General features: G+C 51.5%; 1 protein-coding gene across 2 annotated transcripts in view; it reads left to right on the top strand.

Moving 5' to 3' along the window:
• HNF4A (hepatocyte nuclear factor 4 alpha) overlaps positions 1-11633 on the top strand; it is a 37973-nt gene that overhangs the window by 17262 nt on the left and 9078 nt on the right. The window contains exons 1-4 of one of the 2 annotated variants that reach the window (XM_056354369.1): positions 1058-1302; positions 4973-5147; positions 7000-7094; positions 9564-9670. In XM_056354369.1, the coding sequence (XP_056210344.1) occupies positions 1182-1302; positions 4973-5147; positions 7000-7094; positions 9564-9670 (498 nt within the window). In that variant the 5' untranslated portion in view covers positions 1058-1181. Of the gene's footprint in view, positions 1-1057; positions 1303-4972; positions 5148-6999; positions 7095-9563; positions 9671-11633 lie in introns of those variants that run through there. The other variant, XM_056354370.1, reaches the window with a different exon arrangement.

Below are 11633 nucleotides of genomic sequence, written 5' to 3'. Positions count from 1 at the left end.
CATTGATCTTACAATTACACTGAAACAGCTCAGTCCTGTCTAAAGCAGAGGAGTGATGTGCCCAGGGGCAGCTGGGCAGGAGAGCACCCAGGTTAGCAAGCAGCAGAGCACAGGCACCTCTGCTGCTTGCTCCGGTCCCACCTGCTTGGCACCAGCATGGTCAGACCCAAGGTCTGGGTGAGGTGGCAGGACCACTGCTGGTGCCGGTGGCAGAGACCTAGTGACAGCTGCATCCACCGAAGGAAAAATCCCGCTGCAGAGTAAAGCCCTGCTGTGTTCTAAAATGCCTGTTGAAAATTCTAAGCCATGTCAGTGAAAACCCAAGGCTAGGGGGTCCTGTTGAAAATTCTAAGCCATGTCAGTGAAAACCCAAGGCTAGGGGGTGTCTGGCACAGGGTGGTTCCAGCGGTGGGACAGGAGCAGCCCCGGTGATGCCCAGGACACCCATGTCACCCTCCAGCCCCACTCACCATTTGACCGCGGCGGCAAAGTGGGATCTGTTTATAGGGCATCCAGCCCCTGTAAAACTTGGTTTATAGGGAAGTAAAAGGAGTCATACGTCGTTACTTTGCATAGCAATGTGTAAATTGCCAGGCAGGCACTGACCTTCCCTGACAGGGAGGGAGAGAAAAGGAGAGGGGGTAGGAGGGATGGAGGGAGCAAAAGAATGGGAAAATGGGAGTGAAGGCAACCAGGAGTGGAGAGGGGAAGGCAACACCAGAAGTGAAGAGCACCCTTGTTCTCCCAGCAGGGTTTTGTCCAAGTTTTCCACCCCAGGTACAATTAGGACCAACACCCACACCTCAGCATCAAGGTCAATAGCCCAGGAAGGTGTTCCCTCATCAGTGAGTGCCTGCTCCCGTGGTCCTGCCTGCACCCAGGAGCTGGGATCGACAAAGCACTTTGAGATTCAATAACAAACAGTCAACAAGAATGACTGCTGCTCCACCAAAAAAAAACAGCTTAGCAGCATTCGGCAGTGGGTGAGATGATTAAAGATTAACCCCCTGCCTCCTGCCTCCACCCCTCTGGGGAGTATAGGCCTTGAAGCTCAGCAAATCCTTTCAGAGAAATATTTGAAATAAAAGACAACAGATAGGGGACGCAGCGAAGGCAGAGGGAGGCAGAAGGGCCAATAGCCTCAGACAAGGGAATCGGTACAATCTGGCTCGTGTTTGCTGATGATAATGCGCCTTTCCAAAGCCCTAATAGACATGGAGATGGCAGATTATAGCGCAGCACTGGACCCGGCATATACCACTCTGGAGTTTGAGAACATGCAGGTGCTGGCGATGGGCAACGGTAAGTCCCCTTCGTCTTCTCCCCTCCGCTGTGGTGGGATGAGCTGAGGGCTGCCGGAGGAGCAGTCCCTGGGGCAGCCACCGAAATGCTCCTGGGGAGGGCTGGGGCATGGCAGGGGTGTCAGCAGGGGACTCCCAGCAGCTTGCTGGGGGGTTTCTGCTTCCCCCAGCGAAAAGTAGAGGTGGTGGAATATTGCTGTGCTCGGTGCAGGCAGGATAGTGCCCTGCAGCCCAGATATCTTGGGGACAGGCACACGCTAGGAGCTGGGTGCAATGAGAGGTCCCCACCAGAATTCAGCCCAGGGACCGGGGCTGGGGCTGAGCACAGGGAGGCATCTCACATCCCCCAGACCCCAAACAAGAGAAAAGACTAGCCAAAAGTTTCCAAGTGAAATGCTGCTGATGGCTCACCAAACAGACAATCCAGCCTGTGGCAGCTGGAGTTCGGTTTTCCTGGAGCAGAAAGCCATGTAGCACCTGGCAAGGGTGGAAACCACTACAAAAAAGCGATTCAGGCACTGCCCCCGCCGCTGTCCCGAGACCACAACCCTTTCCTGTGCAGTGCTGGGGTGTGGGGTGGCATCCCCTTCCCTGGGAGCATGGTGGAGCCCAGAGGCTCAGCCCCCAGGACAAGGGGCAAGGGGACCTGGCAAGGACAGGCGAGTGTTCCCATCCCCTCAGGAACTTAACCCACCAGGATTCACAACACCGGCCCACCAATTTGGGGGCCAACAAGTCCTGGTGATTAAATGCTCAGAGATAACAGGACATTCCTCTCCATGTTCCCCCTGAAGTCTCTCTAAATAAGAGGTTAATGACTAAACTAAAGGACACCGCAGAAGGCGACCCCCGAGCCCTTTCCTCCTGCCTGCTGCGTCACTGAGTCTGCTGGGGCACCCCTGACGCAGGACGGCTGTGCTGGTGGGCTCTCGCCTCAGCCTGTGTGCGTCTTCCCCAGGTTATGGCTCTGCTCCATCATGGATGTGACACTGTGGTGCCAAAGGGGCTCTGCTGTGCAATAACCCCCCGCTGCCCTGGGTCTCAGTCCCTTCTCTGCTCCTGGGGGCTGCTCTGACCCACCCAGGGGTCTTGGTGCAGAAAGCAGCCCCTTTCGGCTCTGCCGATGTCCATCTGGACCCTCCGAGACAAGCCCAGGTCTTGCTCCCTCCCCATGCCCCTCTCCCACCCAGTATGCAGAAGCTTCTGCCCAGGGGGCTGTGACTCAGCCCCCCAGGACCGAGGGCTCCACAGGGCAGAGGGCACGATAATTTTATATGACGAGATCAGACACAATATGAAATACACCATAAGGGTGGATGAGTCAGCTGGGTCAGGCAGCACCAACACCTCTCCTCCTCCTCTGCCCAGCTTCAGACCAGGGGCAGGTCTCCCGCCCAGGGCTGCTTCGGCTCTCCAGCAACTGCCTGTGCCTCTGCCTGCAAAACCTCCACCTCCTTTTCTGGCTGAGGACTGCAGGAGAGCTCGGCCCCTGCCCTGCACAGCTCTGCAGCTCCAGCCCAGAGGCAGCTGCTCAGCAGTGACGATTTGCCACCGTCACAGACCAAATACATCCCATGTTCAGACAGGCTCGGGAGCCTCTTGAGGAGCTCCTGTCCTAACACAAGTCTCAGCGTCAAGGTCTCAACGTCACGTTTTTAGTTTCCTCCATTTACCTTAACTCTAAATCAACCCCATTAAACCCACTTCACTGCAGCAGCCAGAAGCCCGTATTTCTGGCACTACCAAAAAAAACAGTTGGAAAATTATCCATTAGGCAATAATTTCATTGTTGGCTGCTTATTAGTCTAAGATGTTGTAATTTCTTTGATAATGGTGCCAGTTTTTCCTGTTCTATGCTCATCTGATTACAGCATGACATACTGCTATAAAGGGATTTATCTGGGCTATCACAGATACACAAGTAATGTGATTATAGGCAGATCAGCCCTTTGTCTCTCATCTAAGTCCTATGTTTAGCTGAAACTGGAAATCTAACTTTCCTTCTGGAATGACCTTCATCCAGCTGAGCCCTCGGGATGCGTTGGAAGGGAGGATGTTTTCAGAGGCAAGCTGCTTGTAGATACAAGAGACAGCCCAAACAGGCCTGGGAGGAGCTCAGGGCTTTAGGAATGGAGAGAGGAGCTTTGCCCAGGCAGTGCTGCGTGCACGGAAGTGCAGCTGTGTGACAGGGCATGCCAGGCAGGGATGCAGAGAGGCAGCAAACTGACTCAGGAAGAAACATAGGAGGGACACAAGGAATTAGACAGAAAGCAGGCAGCAAAATGTAAGCTGTTGCCAGAGCCAGCAAAAGGACTAGCTCACTGCTGGATCCATACCAGTTACTCCTGCCGAGGGATGGCACGAGTAGGCTGTGCAGTGCCTGCTGCAACACCCCTTCCTGTGCAAAATAAAAGCCAAAACTGTAGCCCTGCCCCAGGCAGCATTGCCTTAGCCACCCCCAGCACCCATGCTCCAGCTACCAAAAGGAGCCCTGCTGGGACCAGCCTTTTTATAGCACCCAGCTCCCTTTCTGCTGGGTGCCAAGTGGGAGCAGCTGTGACCATCCCAGGGAGAGTTAACCGTGTCCCTGCCAAACCCAGAGACCAGGCACCAATAAACTCAAGTATTAAAATCTCAGCCAGTTTCTATGGCTTTGCAGATCCTGGGTATCATTTGCAACCAGGATTTCCACTGAGGCAGGGGAACATGCCTGTGCTGATACAGGAAAATGTACATGGGAGGGGACAATTAGATTAACTGAATTAAGGGCTGATCCCTTCAGCCTTGAGGTTTGTTTGGCTTGCTGGAGGGGTTTTAGTGTAGGCCTTGTATCGTTTTGAGCCTTTCAGATCTCCTTTCTTATAGAGGCTGCTGCAATTCCCCATGCTCCCAAAAGATCCTTGCAATTGCCAGCCCCGCTCAGTCTGTAAGGCCTGTAAAACACATCAATCTCAGCTGTGGTGGTACCAGACTCCGGAAGATACCCAGCATACATCCTCCTCCATGCTATAGCACCCCCCTTTCTGAGTTAGCTTGATCAGTCCTTCCTTGCATGGGTAGTGTTTGCCCACACGAGTTTTCCAGCTGACGTCATTTGAGTTTGTTACATGCCTGAAGTCTTGTTCTCCTGAAGAACCACCATGCAGGCTGGAGCTCTGTGCCTGGCAGAAAGGCTCTCCAGCAAAGGGAGCCAGTCACCTCATTTCTCTAATAGTATCTGCTCAGGGGTGTCTCGGGCTCTTTCAGTGCTATAACACAAACACCTCTCTAATAAATCAGCCCGTCACCCTGAGCTATAATACCTCAGCTTTAACTTTGGACCAGCGTTATCTCTGGCCACACTACTGCAGCCCCAAGTGTCTGCAAATCCCTGAGAAATTTTGGCTCTGCTCTGTGACTTCCACTTTGTCTGAGGCATCACTGGAGTCAGGCCTTTGGGAAGAGCTGTCTCACCCTGGCACACAGGGAGCTTTTGCACACTCAAAATGCATTGACTTAAGACATTCATAGCACCCACCACTTCTTACGCACCTTTCTGACTGGCCCCTGCTTCACAGCCTGGCTGCAGCTGGCTGGTTCCTCCAAAAGTCAAGTCTCTTACTGGAAACTGAGTAGGAAATGTTGGCTGTCTGTCTCACTGTCTTCTTCTTCCTGTGTTCTTCCCCATGCAGACACGTCTCCATCAGAAGCAGCCAACCTCAACACTTCCAACAGCATCGGTGTGAGCGCACTGTGTGCCATTTGTGGGGACCGTGCCACGGGGAAGCATTACGGGGCTTCCAGCTGTGATGGCTGCAAAGGCTTCTTCAGGAGGAGTGTCCGGAAGAACCACATGTACTCCTGCAGGTAAGGACAGAGGGGACAGAGTCACATGGCTGAGACAAAACAGTCTGTAGGAGCTGAATGGCAAAGTCATCAAAGCGTAGCAGCATAGTTCTTCATCCTTCCTGTGTCCTCCACCACCTTCCCTGACCTCACACCCCCCCAGCTGGAAAGGGTCAGAGACAGCTCTCACTCTGGGATTACCCTTCAGTGATCACCAGGGAAAGACCCTGGCAGGTCTTGCCCCATTCTTTAGGGGCCAAGCACACGTTCTTGCAAACGGACATGGCCAACTGTGGACACAGCCAGCAAGCAAGGTGATGCTGGGGGGAAGCCCTATTACAGGGGCTGAGCACCTCGCTACTCTGTGCTCTGAATGCAGCACAGACACCACTCACGCCCTGGGGGCACTTCGGTGGCCTCCCATCCTTCCTCCATCAAGAGATGGAAGTGTGTCTGCCATCTACCTAAAATGCTGTCACTGCCTGTTACATGACAAAGGACCATCTAAGGAGCAACAAGCTGGGCAGCGCCGTGTGCACATCTCTGAGGACGAGGCGCCCATGTTACTCCTGCAACTTGTGCACTGCACCTTGTGTCATTGGTAGTAGCCCATGGCTCCCCATGCCACCAGTGGCTGTGACCTGCCTGCTCCCTGCTCTGAGCAGCCCACACAGAGAGAGTCGCAGAGGGAACCTCAGCTCAGTGTCTACATCACTCAGGCTTTTTGAGTGAGTTCCTCCTGATGGCCTGACAGCCACTTGAACAGCATGAAGAGCAACATGACTCTAAAATCTGAGTGACAGAAAGAAGCCCCAGGTTTATGAGTGCACGTGAAGCACATTATCACTTGCATCCCAGGTTTATTTAAGCTGGCTACCTATAGAGCCTCCTCCCCACAGCTCCAGTGGAAAAGCCAAGCCAGCATGCCCAGTTTTTTGGAGACTGGAGCTTTTATATAAGTGCTACAGAAATGCTTAAAAAGCTGGTTTCAAGCATCCATTTGGGCAAATCTTAGCTTGGGGCTTTAAAAAGCACAGTAGAAACAAGCCTTTTCAAAAGCTACCAAACTCAGCATGGCTGGGAGCCCTTTCCCAGCTCTGTAAGCCTTTGTCTTTACTTGGCAAGCTTGATCAATCCACAGTAAGTTAGAGCAAATTTGCAAGTGAAATTCATGCTGCAAACAGCCACCAGGCCTGTGCTGCATGCAAGAACCACGCATCAGTGTTTACCCTGCCATTGTGATGGATTTGGTGATGCAAGTGTGGAGGGAAGGAGCTGGTTGCTTCCCAAGTCCTCTCTGAAGCGCAGGTGGCTGCCGACCTGTTTGCACACCAGTGATGCTGCCCAGAGGTCAGAACCAACCTGCCTGGATCCCAGACACAGCCCTTGAGAGATACAGGGACTTAAACCCACTTCTTAACCCTGCTAGCTCAGGAACAACCTTCTACCCTTTTTTTATTCAGATTAAATGCATTCTTCTTCCCTTCTAACTGGGATCTAACTTACAACAGAGGCTACCAAGCTGGCTCTTACCCTCCTGGCTCACACTCTTAACTTCACTGCAGCTTGTTAGTCCAGCACGAGCATCCTATGCCTAGTGGTTAGTAAGACCAGCAGCCTGAGCTCCTGCCTGCAACTGTCAGCTCTAGCCCGTCCTTATTGAACATCCAGAGGTAGAGCAGAGGGCTCTCCGAGATGTTCAGTGCAAAGAAACCTCAGGTTAAAACAAGCATGGAAATGGCACAGACCAGGGTTCCTTTCTCAGAGTGAGCCTTTGGGAACCTGAGCTGAGTGTACCTTGGAGCTTGGGGCTCTGTCTTCTCCTGCCTTCAGGCTCAGTCTTGCTGCTCCTTACAGCTCTCTTTCTTCCCAGGTTTAACAGGCAGTGTGTGGTAGACAAAGATAAAAGAAACCAGTGTCGATACTGCAGACTTAAGAAGTGCTTCCGAGCAGGAATGAAGAAGGAAGGTGAGTGATGGTGTGGCTTCCCCGTGCTCTCCCCAGCAGCAGTCACACTGGCTGCATATGTTTGAGGAAGCCCTCACAGCCCAAGGCCAGTCCCTGCCATCACAGCCCTGTCTTCTGTCCATAGTGCTCTCCTGTGCCCAGATCCAGACCCTCACCACAGAGGGGTTTAGGGAGAATTTTGGCCTCTAGTCATGAGCCCTGCACGTGCCCAACCTGCCCACTCCCACCCATGCAAAGTCCTTGCAAGCAGCCATTGTCCCAACAGTTGAGGGCAAGGCAAGGGGGCCCTGTGTGCTCCCAGATTCAATTACAGGGGCCTTTCTCAGGACATCTCACACAATGCCAGCAAAGACAACCCTACAAGAGTGCTGCAGGGCTGTGCTTGTGTCTCAGAACTGCCCGTGCTCATACAAATCACACCCAGACCTCTTCAGCCCACTCTCGCCCATGCTGACACACACATCACCCGTGCTCCCACACAGCTGGAGCATCCAAGCAGTTTGGGAATGCTCCTCAACATCAGTGAGAAGCAGAAACTTCAAAGAAAGCCTGGAAATTTGGAAACACTTTGGGAAAACTGCTCTAAGTGCTGTTGCCCCAGAGTCACCATGAAATCCACTGCTGGACAAGTGAGTCCAGCAAAGGTCCAACTGTCATTCTGTGCCTTTTTTTCCTAATGTGCATATAGGTTCTTGCTGCAGAGAGTTTAGTTTTATCTGACATATCAGCCACAGCAGAAAGGACTTAGAGCAAGGTGGAGCATTTTGGCTATTTAACCACATAAGAAATGAATAAATATATCCCCCTCCGCGGCCCTGCATAGCCCAGGCTCACCCCACCAGCTTCCCCGCCTCTCTGTCTCTGCAGCCTTTCCAGGTCCCCATGACTCAGACATGACAGGCCAGGATTCACCCCTTGTTCAGCCCTGCTTGATTCTCAGGAGTATTCACAGTGGCAAGGAAACCTGGGGCTGCTGTGGTCCTGCTGGTGGCCCCACTGGTGGCCCTGTGGGTGGAGATACACACTGCCAGGAGCAGCCCAGAGGAGCTGCGTGGCACTCTGCAGAGATCACCCCATTGATGTCTGAAAAGGGGCAACTGGGAGGCATTTGGTCCTGTTGTCCCACGTACAGAAACTAAACCCTGTGCTCCCCCCAGTTCACACCCCCTCAAGTAGAAACTTGGGAGAAAAGGAGTCCTTGATGTCAACAGGGAAGTACCAGCAGTGTCTGGGTGGCTTCCCCGGGAACACCAGCCTGTGGAAACACCTCTGAGCAGGAACATTTATTCCCTGTTAAAGGGGATGAGGTATCACAAAGAACTTGGCTTGACTTTTCCTGAAGAACATAGGAATCCTCCTCACCCTGTAGCACCCGCTCATCCCATGCCCAGAGCTTTGCTGCTGTCTGTTAATATTCAATAGAAGTTACATTAGGTGCATGACCAGCTAATACTGAGCAAACATTTGGAAAACATCATGGCGTGACTGAACTCGGGGGCCTGCTACTGATAACAAGCAGCATAACCTTGAGAGCTCCTATTTACAGCCGCTGACTGCATGGCTTTTCTTCTGGCCCAGCCTCATTATTGCTTTTTATCAGGTGGATTTATACATTGAGAACGTATCAATCCAGAGAGCCACCAGCCTAAGGCAGGGACTGTTCTGTTTCCCCTGCCATCGATCAATAACTTATTTGAGCAGATGGCTTTGACTGGCATGGCTGTGGTGAGTTAGGGCCAGCCCACAGCCTCGTGGCAGGCAGAGACACAGATCCCCCCCCTCAGCACTGCTGCTTCTGCTCTGGCTGCTGCCACCTCCAGACTCAAAGCCCAGGTCCTCAAGACTAGACCAAGCAGGGAGGCACATTGGGGTGACACCTGTCCTGAGACTCTCTTTACAGTAAGGTATGAGAGAGCTCTGTTGCTCTGGATAGGTAAGTAGGAGCTGTTCTGCACTTCCTTCCCTATTGTAGCTTAGATGGAAGTTTTCCAACTGCACTTACCCAGTGCAAGAGCTTCCCAAATGGAGCTTACAGAAGTTATGTGGACAGACAAAGAAGCCGTGCAGATACTCAACTCGTCCATTCCACACATGAGCTTTGGGCTGTATACGTGAGCATGACCGCAGTTTCAGACCCCATAGCTTGAAATGAAAAAACCCAGAGCCAGATCCTTTGAAAGGAAACTTTCCCATTGAATTCTACAGGCTTTGAACCAGATGTTTGGGTTATGAAATGACCCCATCCCAGGAAAGTCTAGTAAACTGAATGTGAAAACAGAACCACCAGACGTGGTCAGCTCTTGCAGCTCTTGCAGGCACCCTGTCACAAACCAGACACAGCTGCACCTCTGCCCTGCCAGGCAGGGAAGCTGGGAAACTGCAGTTAAGGGGGATGCCAAAAGTCTGTGCTAGTTTTTGATCTGCATTGCCGTGAACGACCTGTAGCTCAGCCAAAATACTCTCTTGCAGCTGTACAAAATGAACGGGACCGAATCAGCACCCGGCGATCAAGTTATGAAGACAGCAGCTTGCCCTCCATCAATGTCTTACTGCAGGCAGAAGTCCTGGCACAACAGGTACCTCTTCTTTCTTCTTTGGCAAATACAAAAGCATCAGGCACTACCTGGCTAGTAAAGCCAGTCAAGTATTTAATAGCTGAGTCTTCAAATTACCACCTCTTTTCTAAGTAACTTATCTGCCAGCTCAACACTAGGTTTTCAAAAGAATTTGTTACCTGAAACCATCCCTTTAATGCTCCGTGGTCCAGAACTCGGTTGTAATAATATGCAATAATCTGTTCTGCTTTGATGGGACACATGAAGGCTGGAGAGCTGCTGGCAGAAAATAAGGTAGAATCATTGAAATCCAAGGAGCAGTGGCTGCCTAAGCCAGCTGAGGGGCTGGCCTTGCACAAGCAGCCTCCCCTCCCCACCGGCTGTTAGGAACTTTGGGTTCTGGCTTCCTGCAGTTTCACCAGGAATCAGTTTCATGCTCGTTTTATGCAGATATTCTTTCCAGTATTTGCTTGAAATTCTCCATTTCCACAAGTGTACTGCCAAGACTTGTTTCCTAGATAATTCATCTGAAAAGATGACTCTGATTTAAGAATCTGGATATTACAAATGGTGTACATCGGATCAGTACTCCCTGGGAGGACACAGGACAGGATGGGAGTGTACTGGCTGTCGGAAGGGCTTGTCTGTGGGAACAAGTGATGAGGATGGGGCTGTGCCAGAGGCAAAAGCTGCCTCTCCTCATGGGAGCTGTGGAGAGCAGCACTGCTTGTCCCAGGGAAAATGAAGAGGGGTTCGAGTTGGCAGTCTGTGTTCTTCCTTGCTTCAAGGGGCGTATTACCCTGCAGGCTGCCCCAGGAGACGCTCCAGACAGGACATGCTGTGCCCTGGGCTCCATGCTATGGCTCAGGCTGTAAGGTCTGCTTCCCCAAGGGGAGGATATGCTAGAAGGGCCAAGAGCCAAAAAGCATATCTGACCTCAACCCATGTCTCACCTTGTCCTATGCAGGCCCTAATATATTTATATACCCTATAAAAATAACATTGGTGCTGCTCCTAGAGGTGTGAGATAATGGGGTCACCAGTCACCAGATCTCCAAGGGAAGGGCATTTCCTGCAGTGGCATCATGTGTAAGTCTGGAGCAGGGTCTGCTGATAAAAACTACAACCATCGACAAATCCAGGGGAGCTCCTGCTCTCCCACAGAGCACAGAGAGACTCATTAAACAAGGCAGGCTCCAGCACGGTAATTGGTAACTTTTATGTGCCTAGCTAATTAGAACAAGATACTGCTGAGGAGCTGCTTTCTCCAAGATCTCGGGTCACTCACTCAGAGGTCTTTATTTATTTGCTAAGCCTTCCGGGCCCTCTGATTAGGGTAATACATGGTGAGATTTTTACAATCTTATTTATTCAATAATAGCTCAAGAGCTGGAAAGCTTCCAGGTAATGCAACCTGAAGAAAAAAAAAAAAATGCAGATGGCATTTGAATTCCATTTCCTTGGGGAGGCTGACAGGGTCCAAGCTGAAAATGCTGGCAGCAACAGGACAGGAAGAGCTGATGCTGTACAAGAGCAACGAGGGCAGGCGGAGGGCAGTGATGGGGTTGAGTTAATTGCTTACAGAAGCATGAGTATAAAGTAGTGACTAAGGGCAAATTTTTAGATGAGCTGGGTGAGCAGCTATGCATGAGAACCGGGCAGGAGGTTGGGTGCCTGGTTTGGGGGAGATGTTCTTTCCAGCTCTGTGTGATGGTACTTGTGGAGTTATCAGACTTGTCCCTTGCAAACAAAATGGCCCCATTTGTCTCTGCAATCACAAATAATTCGGCATGCAAAAAATATGATCGGTGTTGTGGGCATGTTTGCACATGTGCAGTTTTGCCAAAAGGGTCTAAAAGCTGCAGGGAGGGACGGACAGGGTGGGGACAGGGAATGTTGTCTTTAAAGTCTGTCTTGAGCATTTCAAAGTGGGTAATTCAAATATTAATGACCTGGTGCTTAGAGAAAGCACTGTCAGGACTTG

The sequence above is a fragment of the Falco biarmicus genome, chromosome 10, assembly GCF_023638135.1.
Source record: "Falco biarmicus isolate bFalBia1 chromosome 10, bFalBia1.pri, whole genome shotgun sequence".
Classification (NCBI taxonomy): Eukaryota; Metazoa; Chordata; class Aves; order Falconiformes; family Falconidae; genus Falco; species Falco biarmicus.
The sequence above is the reverse complement of the archived record's forward strand: the minus strand, read 5'-3'. Positions and strand labels throughout refer to the sequence as shown.